Source organism: Mandrillus leucophaeus, unplaced genomic scaffold (assembly GCF_000951045.1).
Source record: "Mandrillus leucophaeus isolate KB7577 unplaced genomic scaffold, Mleu.le_1.0 Scaffold26, whole genome shotgun sequence".
Classification (NCBI taxonomy): Eukaryota; Metazoa; Chordata; class Mammalia; order Primates; family Cercopithecidae; genus Mandrillus; species Mandrillus leucophaeus.
Window position 1 is genome coordinate 2,951,153 of NW_012102698.1, and position 18,826 is coordinate 2,969,978.

The 18,826-nt window shown below is 43.0% G+C and overlaps 1 protein-coding gene across 1 annotated transcript in view; it reads left to right on the plus strand.

The window, feature by feature from the left end:
• The window catches only part of NUP50 (nucleoporin 50kDa), a 32,930-nt gene extending 15,479 nt beyond the window's left edge, over window positions 1-17,451 (plus strand). Inside the window, exons 4-10 of the mRNA XM_011984029.1 lie at window positions 1,083-1,166; window positions 5,364-5,550; window positions 7,686-8,348; window positions 11,040-11,121; window positions 12,792-12,910; window positions 13,865-15,523; window positions 15,560-17,451. Coding sequence (XP_011839419.1) covers window positions 1,083-1,166; window positions 5,364-5,550; window positions 7,686-8,348; window positions 11,040-11,121; window positions 12,792-12,910; window positions 13,865-14,067 — 1,338 coding nt within the window. The 3' untranslated portion in view covers window positions 14,068-15,523; window positions 15,560-17,451. The remainder of the gene's footprint in view (window positions 1-1,082; window positions 1,167-5,363; window positions 5,551-7,685; window positions 8,349-11,039; window positions 11,122-12,791; window positions 12,911-13,864; window positions 15,524-15,559) is intronic.
• The last annotated feature ends 1,375 nt before the right edge of the window (window positions 17,452-18,826 follow it).

Genomic DNA, 18,826 nt, shown 5'->3' on the forward strand with positions numbered 1-18,826 from the left:
CGCCCGGCCTACCAGGCTTATTCTTAGACTGTCATCTTCCTTCTTTCGGAATCTTTCTGGTACTAGTACTTTTTTTCTCTGCAAGTGTATGGCATCTCATATGTTTATGAATCACAAGGATGTGAATGTTTTGACAGGGTCAAAACTGACTTGGTGCTTTTTAACTAAAATCTTTGGTTATGGGGGTTTTTGGCTTTTTGTTGTTGGTTAAGATCTTAAGCAGTTACATTCTGGGCTATAGTAACATCTAGATTACCATGTAACAATTTGCTTAGACATTAAAATATTGAGGAATGAAAGAGCTCCCGTTTGAACATATGCTAATGAAATGTATGGAAAGATTACATTTAGTTAAGTCCATTTAACTTGGGGCAAGTGCAGCCAGACATCCCCTCTATGAGTGTAGGATCCCATTAAGTTTAACATGATCTGAAACAACTATAGGTGAGCATTTTTGCACGGGAAATATTTTATTCCGACCCTACAGGGTAAAAAAAAGGTTATAAACTAAAGCCGAAGATACTCAGCAGATTTCTGATGTGGACATCAGATGTGTGGACATGAGTGCACTTTGAGCACATCTGGAAGAGCAGTGGTTTTCCAGCGAGGTCCTAGGTGCCTCTGTGGCCTTTTGTACGTTGGGCAGGACTCATCTTAAAAATCGTGTGTATGTTATAAATAACAAAATTAATTAATTTTTTTGAGACAGAGTCTTGCTCTGTTGCCCAGGTTGGAGTGCAGTGGCGCTCTCTCGGCTCACTGCAGCCTCTGCCTCCCAGGTTCAAGTGATTCTCCTGCCTCAGCCTCCCGAGTGGCTAGGATTACAGGTGCCCGCCACCATGTCCAGCTAATTTTTCATTTTTAGTAGCGACAAAGTTTCGCCATGTTGACCAGACTGGTCTCAAACTCCTGACCTGTGGCCTCCCAAAGTGCTAGTATTACAGGCCCTAGCCACTGTGCCTGGCCAAAATTTATTTTTTGAGAGGCCAGGCGCAGTGGCTCAGTTCTAGCTTCTTGTTGTTGAGCATTTTGTCATCTTTTTGGCTTTATCTTACTGCTGTTGAATTTGTATTGTCTTGCAGGTGGGAACATTCTCCGTGGCCAGTGAGGAAGTCTTGAAGAATAGAGCCATAAAGAAAGCAAAGCGCAGAAATGTTGGATTCGAAGTGAGTGCCTCCTTATAGCTCTTGCTATTAAATACTCATTTGATTTCTGAGTTGTACAGCATTCCCTCTGCTGGGAGCAATGATATCAACAAATCCTTTCTTAAAATGCTTATTCTTTAATGTAGATCAGAGGAGATAGAAAAAAATAAGAAACGTAAGGTCTGGACCTTAAAGAGAGCTTATCCAGTGGAGAAAATAAGATGAATACAGACAAATTCAAGTTGAGTGACAATATGGATAAAAAATGGAGAGGAGAAGAAAAACTAGCAAAGCAATACAGAGGTGGGTGAAGTGGCATCAGATTGGAGGAAGAAAGGAAAATGCAAGGATCTTCTGAGAGTCTTGTCTGCTCCCTGGGATCGAGGCCTGGGTAGGAGGAGCCCTTTCACTATACTAGAAGCAGTTTAGGTGTGGACTTTCTTTCTAGAATAGTATATCAACATGATTCATTCCTGTGCCAAGAAAGATGAAAGATGAGTTGTAACTCTTAAATTGAAATAATGTGATTATTAAGCAATCACTGCATCTAAGAACTCTGCCCGAGTACATCCTCTCCCTTCAGATACATTCTAGACGCAAGAGTGTGTGGTCTTGGTGGCCTGGACATCTGGTGTTAGGCAGGAGAAGCCACTTTGAACATCCTGGGTGGCAGCTTTGAAATAAACCTACCCTACCCCACATTTTGTGATGTTTAAAACATCAAGAATAGACTATATTCTTGGGTGTCTCTAATCTGAATATCCAAAGTGCTCCAAGATCTGAAGCTTTTTGAGCACCAACGTGATGCTCCAAGGAGACCGTCATTGGAGGATCTCAGAGGGTCAGGTTAGAGGTGCCGCACCAGTGAGCATAACGCAGACATCTCGGGAGCAGAAATCTTTCCATTCCTAAGCATTCTCCTTAAGGGACATGAAGCTTATTTCCCTTTTATTTCCAAATAAAAAGGATAGGAAAGGTATGTCACTCACACTTTGAGAAGCAATGAAATTAAATTGTTATTACAAAAATATTCATTACATTGCCAAAGTTTTGATTATAAAATTTATTAAGTTTGAAAACGTGAGGAAGGGAGCCAGGTAGGTGGCAGTGGTGGGGAGACAGTCAGAGGTTTACAACAGCCAGTCACGCAGAGTGTCTCATAAATGATTGTATGTGTTAATGGGAAAACAATTCATATTACAAAGATCAAGTATTCACAATTTTCCTAAAATATATTACTGTATATACTAATATAGTGTGATTCGAGGCAGAGATACATAACCATACATCAAATTGATTCTCAGGTGGTTCTGGGTAGTCTTGAACTTGAGAATGCCATGGCTAATGTCATAAGTGTGTGCTCTTTCTCTGCTCCATTGCACGCTTCAGATGCATGAGAGGAGCTTCATTTCCTGACGTTGTAAAAGCTCTTTCATGTAGAATTCAGGTTAACGGGTTGCACTGCCAAGAAAGGAAGTAGGTACAGAGGAAGCAGATCTCAGATCCAAGCTAGAGATTAGGTCTTCTGTTTTTGTAATTAATTACTTCTATTTTGCTTAAAAATTGTATTTCTGATTTGACAAAAATTACGTGCTTATGGTGTACAACATGGTGTTGTTTTCAAGTGTACGATACATTTCTCCCTACCTGTTGTACAGTAAACCTCTTGAACTTCAGGTGTTTTTATTTGTTTGTTTTTTCTGGTCTGATTTTATGAATTGCCTTGACTGGTGACTAGGTGGTAGATGTAGGTGTTGAGCTGAGTGATGTTTGATGGCTCTTTCACTGAGAAGATGACATGAGGGAAGGGACAGTTTAATTAAGGAGGAAATGGTTGGTCTTGGAAATGTTGTATTTGAAAGGCCTTGGGACACCCAAGTGGAGCGCCCTAGAAGACCACTAGGTAGAGGACAGGAATTAGGGCAAGGACCACAGCTCCGGAGCTTTCGTCATGTGGGGATTGAAGCCATGGGAGTAGGCGAGAAGAGGCATGCAGGTGGAGGGCCCTACGAGGAAGGAGGAACAACAGCTCACTGCAGAAGCCGAGGGAAGCCGTTCTGAAGGAGGGACAGTCCCCCTGTGGAACCGAAGGAAGGTCAAGAGATAGAAACAGTACAGACCATAATCTACAATTAAGCTGAAGGGACGAGGCAGGGAGAGGGCAGGAGCCCTTGGGCCACTAAGGGAAATTCAATGTAGGTGGATAATAGAAATCCACAAATAATTTTAGCTGTAACTCTTAGCCTGAAGTTTTCATCAGAACTTGTATATTAGGACAATTAAATGTCATGTCACCCACCAGAACCCTGAAATGTGGCTTTTCCTAAATAGTGGATTCAATAGATCTGCTAAGCACTGGAGATATATTGGTGAGTAAAAAAGACCAAAATCTCCTTGCCCTATGGAAGAGAAACAAATAAATGCACAGCATTTATTTTTCCTCTGTAAGTGCCATGGGGAAAAATAAAACCAATGAGGGAAATTGAGGGATGTGGGGCTGTGTCAGTACCCATGCAGCCCACATGGGTATTCCCCCCCTCCTTTTTTTTTTTGAGACAGGGTCTTTGTCGCCCAGACTGGAGTGCAGTGGCACAATCTTGACTCTGCAACCGCTGCCTCCTGAGCTGAAGCAATTCTCCTGCCTCTGCCTCCTGAGTAGCTGGGACTACAGGCACGCGCCACCACTCCCAGCTAATTTTTGCATTTTTGTAGAGATGGGGTCTCACTCTGTTGCCCAGGGTGGTCTTGAACTCCTGGGCTCAAGTAACCTGACTGCCTCAGCCTCCCAGAGTGCTGGGATTATAAGTGGGAGCCACACGCCGGCCCCTTGGTGAATATCGTAATCAACTTTTACTCTCATTTTTCTGAATATCTTTTTTTTTGTTTAACTTGTGGTTCTTGAATTTTTGTTATGATTCTAGAGCCAGTTTACTATCAGCAATTTCTAAAATCCCTAGAAAAACCAAGTGACTAAGTTTGTGCAAAATTGAAGGCTCTGAGTTTGTCCATGAATCATTGTTTTAAAATGACAGCTATCAGTTTGGTGTATTTGGAATTTTAAATGACGAAAAATCAAATTTAGAGCAACAGAATCTAAGCTGTATTTGATATGTGCATTAAAACTCATACAAGTTAGAATTTTACATTCTTTGCCTAATTTTATTGCCGTAAATACATCAGTGGTCAGTAAACATCTGAAATTCTGTAGATGAGATCGACACTTTGGTTTTGGAAAAACATGCAATAAAGTTTAGGCTAACTGGCCCATTTAGTAAATGAAGGGGTTCCAGTTTAATTTCTTTTTTTGGTGAAATCATGATTATAATTCACTCGTGGAAACTTAAGATTGGTGAACTTTCTTAGGTGTTTGGTCTAAGAAGCAGATCACTTCCTATCATGTAATCACTTCTTTGAACAACAACAAAAAAGGGCTTCTAAAAATTGTAGTGAGTTTATTTAGCAAAACACTATAAACTGAGGAACCTTTGTCCAAAAGTTCCAGGGGCAGAGAGGAGCTTTAGAATTCATAAGGAATGCCAAACATTTCCAGAGCATTTTAGATTAGAGATGTGAGCAGGCTAGTGCAAAGGGAAAAGGCCTACTAGAAAAACCTTGTTAAAACAATCGAGTTTAAGGAAGCATTGAGGAAAAGGAGAGTAAGAAGTTGTCCCGGGCTGCTCAACTAACAGGAACATGTAGATTTGAGACTTGATCATCTAAGTTTTTGTAGGCTGAAAGCAGATTGTAAGCTGCCGATGTTCTTAAGAAATTAGGCAAATGGATATTTTTAGTTAACGTAACTTGATGTTTTTATAATTTCTTTAGGCAGTAAATGGTCTTTGGCTGAGTAGTACATGAAGTATCTTTCACTGGGATTTAGTTTTATTGAGACACTTCAGTAATTCTGAGGCTGGGCAGTGGGCACACAGGTTTATTGCATTAGTCTTTCTTACCTTTTATGTCCTAAAAATACACATACATTTTTTAAATGTCCTTCCTGCCTGTTTCAGGAAGGCAGCTTTGGGTTGCAAAGCCATTCTTCTGAATGGAATCCTCCCATCTCATTTCTTATTTCTGCTTGTGCCAGCAGTTTGCCTTATAATGCTGACTGCATATGGAGTCTAGGTGCTATTTAGCCAAGATGCTATAGTCACTCGCCTGCTTATTTGGTAATAGAAAGTATGCTTACCTAATGTGTGCTCCTCCTTCATATTTCAGTCTGACAGTGGAGGAGCCTTTAAAGGTTTTAAAGGTTTGGTTGTACCTTCTGGAGGAGGACGGTTTCCTGGATTTGGTAGTGGCGCTGGAGGGAAGCCTTTGGAAGGACTGTCAAATGGAAACAACATAGCCAGTGCCCCTCCCTTCACCAGTGCGAAGGCAGCGGCAGAGCCCAAGGTAGCCTTTGGTAAGTAGGCTCCCATCCCCCAGCCACCTGTGTAAGTATAATCTATGGAAAATAGCTTTGCAAAGATGTTTTTCTTATACCTACCCTGTGTCTTGGAACTATGTGAGCAAAACTAGGGTAATAATGAAAGAGATGAGACTTAGGGAGGTGTTGGTTATTTACAGAGTAAGTGGGCAGAGCACAGGCTTTTGATCCAAAACATCTCGATTTTGTTCTCAGCTCTGCCAGTTACCAGTTGTGTGACCCTGGCCTCTAAGCCTCAGAATGTTCAATTTTGAAAGGAGAATGACCCTCAGAATTGACGTAGAGTCAAGAGAGAAAAGAAGATGCTATGTAGACCCTTTGTGTGCAAGGGCCTTCTGTGTGCCTCACACCAAAGCAGCTACTGGGAACTCAGATGCGGTTCTCCGTGACCAGGGTCCCTCCCACGCTAGATTGGTTTGGGTATGGGATGTGTTGATTGCCTGATCCTGTTTTGAGGGAATTAGTCAAAAACTCTTGGAATTAGCAACATGGGTTAAAAGCTTGGAAATGATCCTGACTGGTTGGTTGCAGTTAGCTGATGATTCTGAAAGGGTGTACTGTTTGATTTTAATTTGGCAGAATGTGTAGTGTGATTTAGAATAAGCGCTCTCTGTTAAGATTTTTTTTTTTTTTTCTGAGTTAGAGTCTTGCTCTGTCACCAGGCTGGAGTGCAGTGGCACGACCTCTGCTCACTGCAGCCTCTGCCTCTGGGTTTAAGCGATTCTCCTGCCTTGGCCTCCCGAGTTGCTGGGACTATAGGCGCACGCCACCACGCCTAGCTAATTTTTGTAATTTTAGTAGAGACGGGGTTTCACCATGTTGGCCAGGATGGTCTCGATCTCTTGACCTCGTGATCCACCTGCCTTGGCCTCCTAAAGTGCTGGGATTACAGCTGTGAGCCGCTGCGCCCAGCCTCTGTAAAGATTTCTAACTACGGCCATCCCCTAGTATCCTGGGGACTGGTTTCAGCACCCCGTCGGATGTTCAAGTCCCATAGTCAGACCAACATAACTCTTAGATAGGAAACGTGAGTGTTTGTATCCACTAGTCCTCATCCCCAGAGTACTGCATTGAGACAGGGTCTCGCTGGGTCACCCAGGCTGGAGTGTATTGGTGTGATCTTGGCTCACTGCAGCCACAACCTCCGGAGCTCAAGTGATCCTCCCCCATCAGCCTCCCCAGTAGCTGGGACTATAAGTGCACACCACCACACCCAGCTAATTTTTGCATTTTTTGTAGAGATGGGGTTTTGCCATGTTGCCCAGGCTGGTCTCAAACTCCTGAGCTCAAGCGATTTGCCCGCCTCAGCCTCCCAAAGTGTTGGGATTATATGCATGAGCCACCGCACCTGGCTGAGGACTGCATTTCACACGTGTGGAACCTGCAGGTACAGAGGGGCGACTATACTTTAATACTATTCATTCCAAGAACCTTGGGTATTAAGTGGTAATGCTGACCTACTATTCTGACAGTGCTGTTTGAAATAGGCATCCTTTTGTCTACAGCCACACCACCCTGGACATGCCTGATCTCATCTCAAATAGGTGTCCTTTTGAAGGAAAAGATTGTTTTTAAAATGTGTAGAACAAGCATATGGTGGTTAGTGTTCTTATATAAACTTTGACTTGATCTTTATTCATTGGTTTTACTGATAACCAGTTACTAAATACTACTCCTTGAACACATACTTCTTGAGCTGTCACAAAAATAGGATACAGTAGGCCAGGCACAGTGGCTCACGCCTATAATCCCAGCACTTTGGGAGGCCAAGGCAGGCGGATCTCAAGGTCGGGAGTTCAAGACCAGCCTGGCCAACATGGTGAAACCCCATCTCTACTAAAATACAAAAATTAGCCAGATGTGGTGGTGGGCGCCTGTAATTCCAGCTACTCAGGAGGTTGTGGCAGGAGAATCGCTTGAACCCGGGAGGCGGAGGTTGCAGTGAGCCAAGATCATGCCACGGCACTCCAGCCTGGGTGACAGAACAAGACTGTCTCGGTGGAGGGGGAGATACAGTCAAAGCAGGAAGTGTAAAGGCAGGGTGGCATAAAAATCTAGATGACTTAATCAAATTAGTCTAAATAAATGGTTTAATTATTAACTTTCTATAGGTTCTCTTGCTGCAAATGGCCCTACCGCCTTGGTTGATAAAAAAGTTTCAAATCCCAAAACTAACGGGGACAGTCAGCAGCCCTCCTCCTCTGGCCTTGCTTCCAGTAAAGCTTGTGTCGGAAATGCCTATCACAAGCAGTTGGCCGCCTTGAACTGCTCCGTGCGGGATTGGATAGTGAAGCACGTGAATACAAACCCCCTCTGTGATCTGACACCTATCTTTAAAGACTACGAGAAATATTTAGCAAACATTGAACAGCAACACGGGAATGGTGGCAGGAATTCTGAAAGTGAATCTAACAAAACGGCGGCTGAAACACAGTCTCCTTCCCTTTTCGGCTCAACAAAGTTACAGCAAGAGTCAACGTTTTTGTTTCACGGCAACAAAACTGAAGATACACCTGACAAGAAGGTGGAGGCTGCGTCTGAAAAGAAAACGGACCCGTCACTAGGAGCGACAAGTGCCTCGTTTAATTTCGGCAAGAAAGTTGATAGCTCTGTTTTGGGCTCATTGAGCTCTGTCCCCCTGACTGGATTTTCATTTTCCCCTGGAACCTCCAGTTTATTTGGCAAAGATACCACCCAGAGTAAACCAGTCTCTTCACCATTTCCCGCTAAACCATTGGAGGGCCAAGTGGAAGGTGACAGTGGTGAATGCAAAGGTAAGTACCAGCTTTGGCATTGGGTTGAGGTTTGCATAAGATTTGTGTCTTGGGAAACACAGAGACTTTGATTCCAAATGGATCTGGATCCACATTGAGACACTGTTGTCCTCTCCATGTGTGATCCTGGGCAGAGCTAATCGGCTTCTCCGAGTTTCCAATTCCTTCTTTATAAAAGAGTAAGACCTATTTTGTAGGGTTGTTTATAAGGATTAAAAATAAAATGAATTTGGAAACACCTGACTTTGAAACGTCTCAAACACACGTGGCTTAGCATATAAAAGAGAAGTGAATTAAAGACGTTTTTTGAGAATTGTGTTTTGGAAAAAGTTCATCAAGTTCATCATGAATGTCCCCTGAATTGATTTGTACTTAGGAGATTTGACTGTAAATAAAGTCATGTGGCAAAACAGTACTTGACTATACATTAAAAATGTAGACTTTTCATAGCCATAGAGAACAAATCAACAGTGTTTTCCTGTTGTGGGTTTGGAGGCACCTCCTTTCCAGAGGACAGCAGTGGTGTCTAAGTGATGTCTCCTGTAGATAGCATCAGTACCCTAGACCAGGCAAAAGGTCTGGGTCCTCCACTCCCTCTGTTGTTAGCTTAAAAAGTGGGGTGATGTCATAATGCCGCTTCCTCACATGGTGATTGTGAACAAATGATGTCTGTGAAGATGCCTACTTGTAAGCAGTTAAAAATGAGGCCAGGTGAGTGGCCCACGCCTATAATCCCAGGACTTTGGGAGGCCGAAGTGGAATGCTCACCTGAGGCCAGGAGTTTGAGACCAGCCTGGGCAACATAGCAAGACCCCATCTCTACAAAAATTTTAAAAAATTACCCAGGCCAGGTGGTGGGTGCCTGTAGTCACAGCTGCTCAAGAGGCTGAGGGGAGTATTTCGAGCTCAGAAGTTCATGGTTGCAGTGAACCATGGATGCATCACTGCACTCCAACCTGGGCAACACAGACCTTGCCTCAACAAAAGAAAAAGTGTACTTTTCAGACATATGAACATACTGATCCTTAGCATTACGGTTTTCTAGCAGGAGGCTAGACTTCCATTGCTGTTTTGCCTTGCCCTACTTTCAAGTCTATCCTCAAGCATGGGCCCTTTGGGCACAGGGTGAAATAAAGGTCTCCCCTTTTTATTTCTTCTCTGCTTCCCATAACTACAACAAATGGGGAGTCTTTCCTGAGGCAGGCACTGGGACACAGTGACGCTGGATTTGAATCGAGTCCCAGTGGATACAGGATGCCCCTCAGTGAGCGCCTGTTCCTTGCCCTTGGTTATCAGTGTACGCATCAGGAGACCGGGGAGATTGGAGTGATGAGATGGATAGTCACGTGGGGATTGGAGTGATGAGATGACTAGTCACGTGACCAGGGAGATTGGAGTGATGCGATGGCTAGTCACGTGACGGGGGAGACTGGAGTGATGAGATGGATAGTCGTGACCGGGGAGATTGGAGTGGTGAGATGGGTAGTCACGTGGCCGGGGAGATTGGAGTGGTGAGATGGGTAGTCATGTGACCGGGGAGATTGGAGTGATGAGATGGGTAGTCATGTGACTGGGGAGATTGGAGTGATGACTAGTCACATGACCAGCGAGATTGGAGTGATGCGATGGATAGTCATGTGACCGGGGAGATTGGAGTGGTGAGATGGGTCGTCGTGTGACCCATCATCTGAGCACCAGAGTTGTTTTTCTTAGAATTGCTTTTTAGTGAGTTTTTATGCAACTGCCGTTCTCTTTAAGAGGATCCTTTTATATATGTGTTTTTTAATTGTTTTGAGACAAGGTCTTGCTCTGTCACCCAGGCTAGAGTGCAGTGACGCAGTCACAGCTCACTGCAGTCTCTACCTTCTGGACTCAAGCAATCCTCCCACTTCAGTCTGCCATGTAGCTGGGTCCACAGGCATGCACTGCCACACCTGGTTAACTTTATTTCTTGTAGAGATTGGGGGGGGGGTCTCACCATGTTGACCGGGCTGGTCTCGAACTCCTGGGCTCAAGTGATCTTCCTGCTTTGGCCCTGCAGTGTGCTGGGATTACAGGCGTGAGCCACTGTACCCGACCTAATACATGTGTTTAAATAGTGTCTTGTTTAAATAATGGCCTAGGTCTCCCATGTTTGGGAGACCCCATTAGTGGGGATACCTTTGATACCAGAGCAGTGACCCATGTGGCAATTCAGACAAAGCTTAAATTACTTACACTGGGGTTTTGGAATGATTTCTCCGACAACTTGCCCCCTTGTTTAAAAAAAAAAAAAAAAAAGGATTTTTCTATCTTTGGCCATTACTGATACTTGTTGTGGATATGGTCACAGGAATATTCAGGGGTGAAGGTGTTAAAAACTCATCTGAGATGTAATTTTCCAGTGGGTAATTTGAATATAGAGTGATGATTATTTTTCTGTCATAAGCATGGAGATTTTTCCATTCTAAGGTTTTCTATATATTGGAAGTTATTTAGAATTAAGAGGTATGTTCCCATTAGAAAGGATTCTTGTTTTTCACAAAATAGTTAAAATCCAGCAGGCACTCCCTTCTGGCATCCCCCTGCGTTATGTCTCTCAGTTTACTTGGAGTGCTCAGGTGGATGTTTAGGGTGTTACATGACAAAACTCTGTCACTTTTTTAAACTCTGGATTGGAATCTTACTGAATTATTGTCTTTTTTATAAAAGGTGGAGATGAAGAAGAGAATGACGAGCCACCCAAAGTAGTAGTTACCGAAGTAAAAGAAGATGATGCTTTTTACTCCAAAAAGTAAGACTCACCAGAGCCTGCGGGTGCATGTGTTAGAGACATGGTAGCGCGCTTCAGACCGGAGAAGGTCCTGACGGACTTGACTGAGGGTCAAGCTTTGCCTGCTCTCAAGTGGAACAGGAAAGAATTCTTGGCCAGTTGATTTTAAAAACCAGTTCTAGGAGTGTCCTGGTGGGCAGGTCTCACTCTTTTCTGTCACTTTAGCTCTTTTAAAGTGCTTTAGAGACAGGCTCTTCTATGATCTTCCCAATCCCATCCCGTCCCATTCCCTCTTCTCTCCCTGTATCTTTCTCCCTCCCCTTCCTCCTCCCCCAACAAAGAAATCGCGGAGTCAGTCACTGATTTCAGGTTTGGCTTCACTTACTTTACCCTGGAAGTATCTCTGATCCCTTCCAGGAGATTTGGTTGGCCTTTCTGGATTTTCTCATAGTCAAAAAGTTATGCACAGTAACCGTCCCTTCCTGTTTAGGACCTATAAAAATTTTCATCTTCCTTTCAATTAAATGAGATTAGTTTTTACAAAGATATTTGCTGAAAAAACACTTGTGCCATTTCAGAAACTTTCAAGATGTGTTTTTGTAATGCAGAAGTTTCAGAATAATGAGCGAGCAGCTCTCCATGTAACAGGTCACCACATCCTGGGGATTTCCAGGTGTTTCAAGAACTTGTAAAAGAGGCCAGCAGTTTCTTCTGTGTGTGTTTTAAATTTCACTACTCACATGACATAAAGGAGTGACCCAACTTTAAGATTTTTAATTAGAATCAAATGAGGCCAGGCATGGTGGCTCATACCTGTAATCCCAGCACTTTGGGAGGCTGAGACGGGCAGATCACCTGAGGTCAGGAGTTCCAGACCAACCTGGCCAACATGGTGAAACCCCGTCTCTACTAAAGGTATGAAAATTAGCCAGATGTGGCACACGCCTATAATCCCAGGTGTTTGGGAGGCTGAGGCACGAGAATTGCTTGAACCCTGAGAAACAGAGGTTGCAGTGAGCCAAGATCATGCCACTGCACTCCAGCCTGGACCACAGAGTAAGACACTGTCTCTAAATAAATACATAAATGAGCCATGGTTTTGTATTATTAATAACCTCAGGAGATGTATAGCATAGGAGGCTGGGAAGATATTTGATTACTTTGTTATTAGTTAGACCCTACCCAAGCATGTTTTCCAAATTTATTTTAAAATGTTGGGCAAAAACTGAAGGAGCCTTGAGGAGAATTTTTAAAATAAGAAATAGGCCAAAAAAAAGGGAGAGGTGGGTGAGATGTAGGACAGAGCCTTTGTCCTTTATTTGCCGCTGTCTGTAGAGGACCAGATCAGCTCTCTTGAGCTCAGGGCCAAAGGAGCAGAATAGGGAGGGAGGGGTGTTGAGCCCTGATTTTGACTGACTTGAGAACACAGTTTCATAAAGTGTTATAAAAAGTTTCATGGGGCCCATTGTTTAATTTGAAAAAATGGGGAGGGGGTTTTAAAATCTCTAAGCAGATTTTCTTATTCTGGTTTTTGCTCAGGCTCCTTTTGGATCGTTTAAAGATTTGTCCTGAAACTTCCTGTACACTCATTTAATGCAGATTTTCCACCCAAGTGTGAAGAGTGCTTGTTAGAAAACGGTGACTTGATTCGTCTCTGAATGCTTGATGGCACCTATTTTTCTTCTCCATAGGTGTAAACTATTTTACAAGAAAGACAATGAGTTTAAAGAGAAAGGCATAGGTACTCTGCATTTAAAACCTACTGCGAATCAGAAGACACAGCTTTTGGTGCGAGCAGACACCAATTTAGGTGGGTACCTTTTTTCACTTGGCGCAAAATCATCATCATCATCACATAGTATATAAAAGCCTTTGCCCTGCTGATTCAAGGTTATTAGTACGTTTTTAAACAGAGCGCATTCAGGCCAAATTCATCCTGTATTTACTTATTTCTAGTTTTGAGTCCCAGGATCATAGTGTGTAAGGAAACATAGATGTGTTAGAAACTGTAAACAAAATGGTTTTTCATTTTCCTTTGTGTTAGAAATGTGACTAAGAAGCTAGAGATGAGACCGTTTAATAAACACCCAAAGGAAATTAACCTTTTAAAGGAACCCTTTTTATATAGCAAGCAATCACTAACTGATCGCTGTCCACCCTCAGTTCACCCTGAGAAGAGTCCACTGCAAGGAGCCCAGCGCCCGGAGGAGGAGGAGGAGGGGGACGGGCAGGCTGCGGTGGAGTGGGCGGTAGTGGTAGAGAACAGGGGGCTGTGTTGCAGAAGGAAACTCCAGGGGGGCGTTTTTCTTTCCCGTAGGCTTGACTAGTGAGTAATAACATTACGGTCGTGTCACTCTTGCCCAGGGAGCTGTGCCGGCCTCTGTGACAGAGGTGTCCTTTGGTCACGTGGTGCAGTGAAGATTCTGTTGTGCCACCGTGTTCTTCCTTCAGTGCAAAAACGGACAGTTGAGAGGGCTGATGGTTCTGAGCCAGGCTGTTGGCTCAGTGAGAAACGCTGTGTGGTTGCGGAGACCCGGGCTGGAGCGAGGGCCGAAGGCCACTCCTCACAGTGAGGGCAAGTCCTCCCCGAGGCCTCCCAGTTCTCAGGGAACCAGTCCTGATTTTGAGCCATTCCTGTTGGCTCCCCATGTTAGATGCATTAAGTATAAGTTATTTCAGTGTTTAATGTTTAGCATGTTACAGACTCGTTTGGTGGAGCTGTAGCTTCTATAATTTTGATGGGTTTGGTTTTGTTTGAATGCAGGCAACATATTGCTGAATGTTCTGATTCCGCCCAATATGCCATGTACGCGAACAGGGAAAAATAACGTTCTTATCGTCTGTGTTCCAAATCCACCAATCGACGAGAAGAATGCCACCATGCCAGTCACCATGCTGATTCGGGTAAAAACCAGCGAGGATGCAGATGAGTTGCACAAAATTTTACTGGAGAAAAAGGATGCCTGAACGTGCGAAGTCGGCTGCGGAATTATTGCCAAGTTGCTGCTTCTCCCACCGCCCCTTAAACTTAGTCAGTTTTCTTCTCTTCTTTGACATTCTAAGAACTTATAGATAACTTAAAACTTTTGTGAGGAAGATTAATGTGGCCAATAAAACCTTTAAATGTTAAGTGTCAGGAAACCGCACTCTCCCTTCTTAAGAACTGCCTAAAGTCTAAAATACATTCGAATGCAATTTTTGGAAGATTTTTTAATGTTCGTTTGTTTATTAAACTAACCCTAAGTGATTTCTTCAAGGACCGCAATCAGGGTATCGATTCGCTTTCCCAAAGGCTCTTCCAACCCGTGGGTTTTGAGGTCCACCGCCAACACCAGAGAGGCTTTTGAACAGGTGCCTGGCTGTGTTCAGAAGAAAGCTGGCTTGTGTGCTTCTCTCCGGTGGGCTCAGCCGACGTGTGAGACTCATTCTGTTACCAAATGAACTGGGCTGCCATGCTGTGACAGGTGTTTGTCCTCTGCTTTATTTTTATTTTGAAGCTAAAATGTGAGTACTAAGTGTTCACCTCAGCATACGAATCATTGGCCTGTAACCCTGTGGGCTGCTTCACGAGAATTCAGGACCTGCATTTTCATTTTAAAAGGAAATGAACAGCTTGTGAAGGATTTTTTTGGCTTTGTAGTTTCTATTCATGAGGTAGTGTTAACTTCTTCATCCCCCTAAAGACAAAATTAAGATAACGGGGGATTGCCAGGAATGGGTTTAAAAGCACAAATTTGGTAGCTTATCATCTATACCATGGACAGTGAACCCTTTTACGAAATGAAAGTCAAACGAGACCATCCTAGAAAAAGAAGATGCTCATAGGCATTTGTACCATAATCAACCCCACGCATAATGAAAACTATGACCAAGTGACGTGCCTGGGAGCTTTGACACATGAGCCATTTGAATTCACTAGGAAACATGTAATAAGGTAATGGAAGAGAAAATCGTGTGTAAATTTTGCCTTTAACTTTAGACAGCAGTACATTATACATTTGATATCTGAAATACCTTTACTTTTTTAAGAATAAGATTCCATATGTCTGTTTGGAAGGGAGCCATGGTTATGCTCACGAATATCGACGTCACTTCTCCGGAGTTGTCAGGTAACTAACACGAGCATTCTTTGAAGACTCTGGGCACAGGAATGAGATGCAGAATTGAATGTTTAAATTTCCACTTTGATTCCTCATGAATCGTTTGAGACTAGTGCCAGCTGATCTTGTGTACAGGCTCAGGGTCGGTGCCGTAAGGGCTCACGTGTGTGTGTTCTGATCTTCGGTGCTTTGCGCATTAGCATGTAGAAGAGAGTAGTCAGAATAATTGTGGATGGCACAAGTGGCTTTTTTAAAACTACAATCTTTAAGTGTAAAGTTTGGGGCCGGGAGCAATTTTATGATCAAATATGATGAACTCCTAGGTACCTGAGGTGTGATTGGGTCAACGCTGTCACGAGGTTCCTGAGGTGTGACTGGGCCACCGCTGTCATGAGGTTCTTGCTCTACTTTTAGTGTTCTGATTCCACCGGGAGACTCCGGCCTAGTGTGTGGCCTTGCATGAATCCGTGTAGAGAGGTGTGTTTGTACTGTTACAGGGTGCTGTCAGACAAAGCTATAGTAGGCACCTAGGAAGTGGCCATTATTTTTACATTGACTTTTTAGAATTGAGAATGCATGTGAGTTTTTGTTGCCGATGATTTATAGTAAGCAAGTGGTTGATGCTGTTAATACCGGCCCTGCCCGATTGACATTAGGTTTATTCAACTTTTAAAAAGATGAAGAACTAAGGGGAACAAATTTAAGTTTGTTGCAACTTAGCCACATGTGCTTCCCTGGTACCAGCTGGAATCAAGCTCGCAGGCATCTTTTGGACACTTAAGTGTATATGACACAGTACTTTGTTAGCATCTGCGCGTGTATGGAAAGTCTACAAAAAATGGCATGAAAAGATCATGATTGGATTATCTTTTAAACCTGCCCCTTCTGTAAAAAATAGTTTATATATTTTTAAATTAGTGGGTATGTGTGGCTTTCTTTTTTCCTAACATTCCCAGCAAATTTTTGCTGCTAAGACTATCACTGTTAAAGTGAAAATTACAGGGAAAATGTGACACGTCTACCATAAAACTTAGAATGGGGGATTTTCTTAAAATCACTCTTGTATGCTTTAGGAACTGGTTGGTCTCCACTTTGATTATTGGTGTAAAGAGCCCGAGTATACGTGGATTTGACTGTGAAATGTAACTCCTTGTCTTTTATTTGGGGCACGGGGCCCCCGGAGGGCTTACCTGTTTTCCCCACTATGTTAACAGGTAATTCTGATTTATGCGTCTAGTGTGACTTATTTTTAACAAAATATTAGCAATCATGCTTTAAAATGTTTAATGTGGACTGAAATTTTCGTCTTTTGAGAATCTGTGAAGTGTATCATATACGTGGCCTAAAGCAAGGTGTGTATTTTGTTATTCTAAAATTGTTTTGCATCTTGGCAAATACTAAGTATCCCAGTGGCCTTTTTTTTTAAAACCTGTGTATCCATCTCATCCTTTTGCGCATTCCTAGTAAGCAAAAAATTTGTTATGCCATCTTCATTATTCGAATTACAGACTTAAAATATGTCCAGTTTTTAAAGAAGTTTAGATTATGTTTTCCATGGAAGGACAAGTCTGACTGTTCATGGACTGATTTTCTTTAAGAGGATTATTATATTTTACAATTTCAATTCTAGATTACAATTTTGTATATGCTGCATGCCAAAAAAAAAAAAAAGGAGAGAGAAAACTACCTTTTCTAGTGTAGAGGGGAAGAAAAACTAATATTCTACCTTACTAGTAGAGTTCAAAACAAGTTTTCACTGAGAGCCTTTTCAGTAAAAGTTAAACAAGTTTGTTTTTTGAGCATTTGTCAGTTATTCTGTTTCAGAAGAGTCAAAATTCAAGCACGATGTATTTTGAAGGCTTTGCAAACTCCTAAACCCTTGATGAGTCCTCTCATTCTGGAAGTGGGAATTTGAGTAGATACTGGTTTGTCCCGTAGTATGGTAGATGATGGGGAGGTCTTTTCCAATCAGGCATTCGGAACACAGGCCACTGTATGTTCTCAGCCAGTAACAATCATCCTGAGGACGAAGGACTCTCCGTTTGATGCAGACACAATTGTAATGGAGACGTAAACTTCTTAGCAATCAGATGGATAAATTGTTTGCTTTTTACTTTAAATAGGAAATTGTTTTCTAAAACGAAAATACTTGAATTGTCAGACAATATAATCTCAGCTTGTTAGTTTTGAATGCTCCCATCGAGGAAGTGTAACAATCCATGAAATGTGAATAAATGAAAAGTAAACAAAATCCCAGTGTATGGCAGTCTTATGTTCGTCTGTGATGCACTTGGCATTAATACAAGTCAGACCTGAGGAAAAGAATCACGCAGAAGCTGCACCCAGAAAGTTCTTGAACAACAGGAGGGTCGGCTTGGAGGTGAGTGAGAGACCCATTTATTATCAGACTCCCGGCTGGGGGTTGAGACTACTTTTAAACCATTCAGACCAAGGGTTCCTGTTGGATTAAAATCTTAACAGATTGGAATGGGAACAATTGATCCCTAATGGGCTAGTGTGCAAAGCATTGGCTAGCTGCTTTATATGTATTACCTTGGTTAGTCCTCAGAACAAACCTTTGAGACATATTTTTAACCTTTCCTACGTTACTCAGCATTTATTTGGTTTATAAGGGGTATTTTCTGGTTTAAAAAAATAGTACTGCAAAGACTTGTTATTCATCAAAGTATTTTCCTGAACTGTTAACATCTAATAGAAACTAAATGACACTAAAAGAATGTTATCTCAAGAGGAAGATGGTGCCTAAACCGCAGAAGCCCTGTATAGATACTCAGCTGCATGGCTGGGCTAGAACCTGGGTTCTCAAAGTGGTCTTGGGACTGCCACATAGGAACTTGATAGAAATGCAAGCCCGGACAGGCGCGGTGGCTCACACCTGTAATCCTAACACTTTGGGAGGCCGAGGCGGGTGGATCGCTTGAGCCCAGGAGTTCAAGATCAGCCTGTGCAACTGTTGGGAAAAGGGCTTGTGGGTGCCTGTATAAACTGACCATAAAAATACGGGACATTAAGTTGTGGAAAGTCACAAGAGGCCTGTGAGGAAAGCCTATTTGCCATCATGTTCCCATGCTCAGAGCGAGACCCGCTCTCCTATCTGTAAACGCTGTGTTCAAGGAGAAAGACACTCCTTTGAAGCACTGGAATGTGGACAGACATGCAGGCTCCTAGTAAGCCGCTCCCACTAGCTACTCTCCCATAAGTTAAAGATACGCTGTTTGAGCACAAAGGAGATTCATTTAAACCGCTACTGCTGTAGATTACGCCTGTGACGCACTGCACCCTTTCACTGTTCCGCCCTCAACATCTGCTTCTGTGATTGCACTCGATAAATACTGTAGAGACCAGAGCTCTGAGCCTTTTGCAGCCTCCACCTTTACTCTTAGCCTGTCTCTTCTCAGTCCTTTTGTCGCCAACAGACTTCGGGTACCCTGTGGGTGGTGCTGAGGCTGGTCCCCAACATGCAACATAGCAAAACCCTGGCTCTACAAAGAATACAAAATGTAACCAGGCACGATGGCACGCACCTGTTGTCCCAGCTATGTGGGTGGCTGAGGTGGGAGGATGGCTTGATCCCAGGAGGTGGACGCTTCAGGAAGCCAGCAGTG